This window comes from Phaethon lepturus, unplaced genomic scaffold, assembly GCF_000687285.1.
Source record: "Phaethon lepturus isolate BGI_N335 unplaced genomic scaffold, ASM68728v1 scaffold39483, whole genome shotgun sequence".
Lineage (NCBI taxonomy): Eukaryota > Metazoa > Chordata > Aves > Phaethontiformes > Phaethontidae > Phaethon > Phaethon lepturus.
The window spans coordinates 1-1631 of record NW_010530465.1 but is presented as its reverse complement, the minus strand read 5'-3'; the positions used below and the strand labels follow the sequence as shown (position 1 = coordinate 1631).

At 64.1% G+C, this 1631-nt stretch overlaps 1 protein-coding gene across 1 annotated transcript in view; it reads right to left on the bottom strand.

The window, feature by feature from the left end:
- The window catches only part of LOC104618631 (ATP synthase F(0) complex subunit C3, mitochondrial-like), a 1230-nt gene extending 400 nt beyond the window's left edge, over window positions 1–830 (bottom strand). Inside the window, exons 1-2 of the mRNA XM_010284275.1 lie at window positions 792–830; window positions 131–240 (exon numbers count right to left, since the gene is read on the bottom strand). Coding sequence (XP_010282577.1) covers window positions 131–240; window positions 792–830 — 149 coding nt within the window. The remainder of the gene's footprint in view (window positions 1–130; window positions 241–791) is intronic.
- Between the last annotated feature and the right edge of the window lie 801 nt (window positions 831–1631).

The window sequence follows — 1631 nt, the reverse complement described above, 5'->3', positions numbered from 1 at the left end:
CCCCTGCCCCAGGCCTCAGTTTCCTCCTATCAAGCTCCCAGCAGCCTCTCGGGCAGCCCCAGGGTGGGCAGGGGGCAGAGTCACAACCCTGCGCCCCTCTCAGAGCCGGTGCTCAGCACCCCCAGCACACCCGTGTCCCCCAGTCCGAGCCGGGTGCGTTACCTGCTCTGTCCGGGCCTCGGGGTTGCTCAGCACAGAGGCTGAAAGGGGCTGGCACAGCACCCGCGAGCTCCTCCTCACCTGCAAAGCACAGCCACCCTCAGATCTGGGGTGGGACACCCCACCCCATGTGGCCCCAGGGCAGCAAAACTCCACCCGGGATCCCCTGAGGCCACCATTGCCACCTCTGGTAACCCCCAAACCTGCTCAGCCCCTCGGGGCACCCTGTGAGCTGGCAGCACCCAGCCGGGAGAGCCTGTCCTGGCACCAAAGCTGAGCTCCCGGGCACCCCAGGGCCCCGCCGCGGGCACCCCACGGCTGCAGGCATCATTGTACAGATCCTGCGTGCTGCCGAGGCCAGCACCTAGCCAAAGGCGCTTTACTCCCAGTGCCGTATCCACCTCTGCGTGGGTAATTAGTAACCGTCAAGGGATGGCAAACGATCTTTAACCAGAGCAGCGGAGCGCTCGGGGCTCTGCTCACCTTCAGTGCGGCCCAGGGTGGCTCTAAACCTGCAAAAGTGTCCCCAAACCTCTCCCCCCTGTCCCCAAGTGGGGCACATGTTACCCCCTGAACACCCTTGTCCCGTGGAGGGGACATTCAGGGCAAAGAAGGGCTTTGTCACTACTCACTAGCGCAGGAGCGGAGACGAACTTTGCACAGGTGTACATGGCGAGGGACGGAGGGACACACGTGCAGGACACGGCTGGAAAAGACACACGGACATTGGGCATGAGGAGCTGCAGCACATGGGATCCAGCCTCATGGATGTGCGGTGGTCCCCGGGACAGGCAGGGGACTTGGGGACACACAGGAGGTCTGAGCCATGCGGGAATGGCGGGGCAGGACACATCTTTGTCACCCAGGTGACAGCTCCTGGCTGAGTGCCACCATGGAATCAGTTTGGGGCTCAGGAATTTGGGGTCCTGGAGTTGCTCCAGTGCAAGTCCTGGGGGGTTTCACCCACCTGGGGGGCAACAGGAGCTCATGAGGCTCCTGGTTGCCATCAGGCAGGATAGGCCCTGGGGATCCCGCCTCGGCCCTGCCGCCGGTGGGGGTCACGGCCTGGGGACCCCCAGGCCTGGCAGGGGACGTGGGGCTGGAGAGGACAGAGCACAGGGGGGAACCCCAGTGTGGAGGAAGGTCAGCCCGTAAGGCAGCATGAGGGGCTATCATCCCCAAACAGGGGGGTGTCACCCCAAAACTCAGTGTATGTGGAGTGTCACCCCAGAACTCAGTGTGCGCGTGTGTGGGTCACCCCAAAGCTCAGTGTGTGCGGGGGGGGTCACCCCAAAACTCAGTGTATGTGGAGTGTCACCCCAGAACTCAGTGTGCGCGTGTGTGGGTCACCCCAAAGCTCAGTGTGTGCGGGGGGGGTCACCCCAAAACTCGGAGGGGGATGCGCCGACCCCAACCAGCTCCTTGGCGCGGGGGGGTCGCCCTTCCCAGTCCCCAACCAAAGGAGGGGTTTG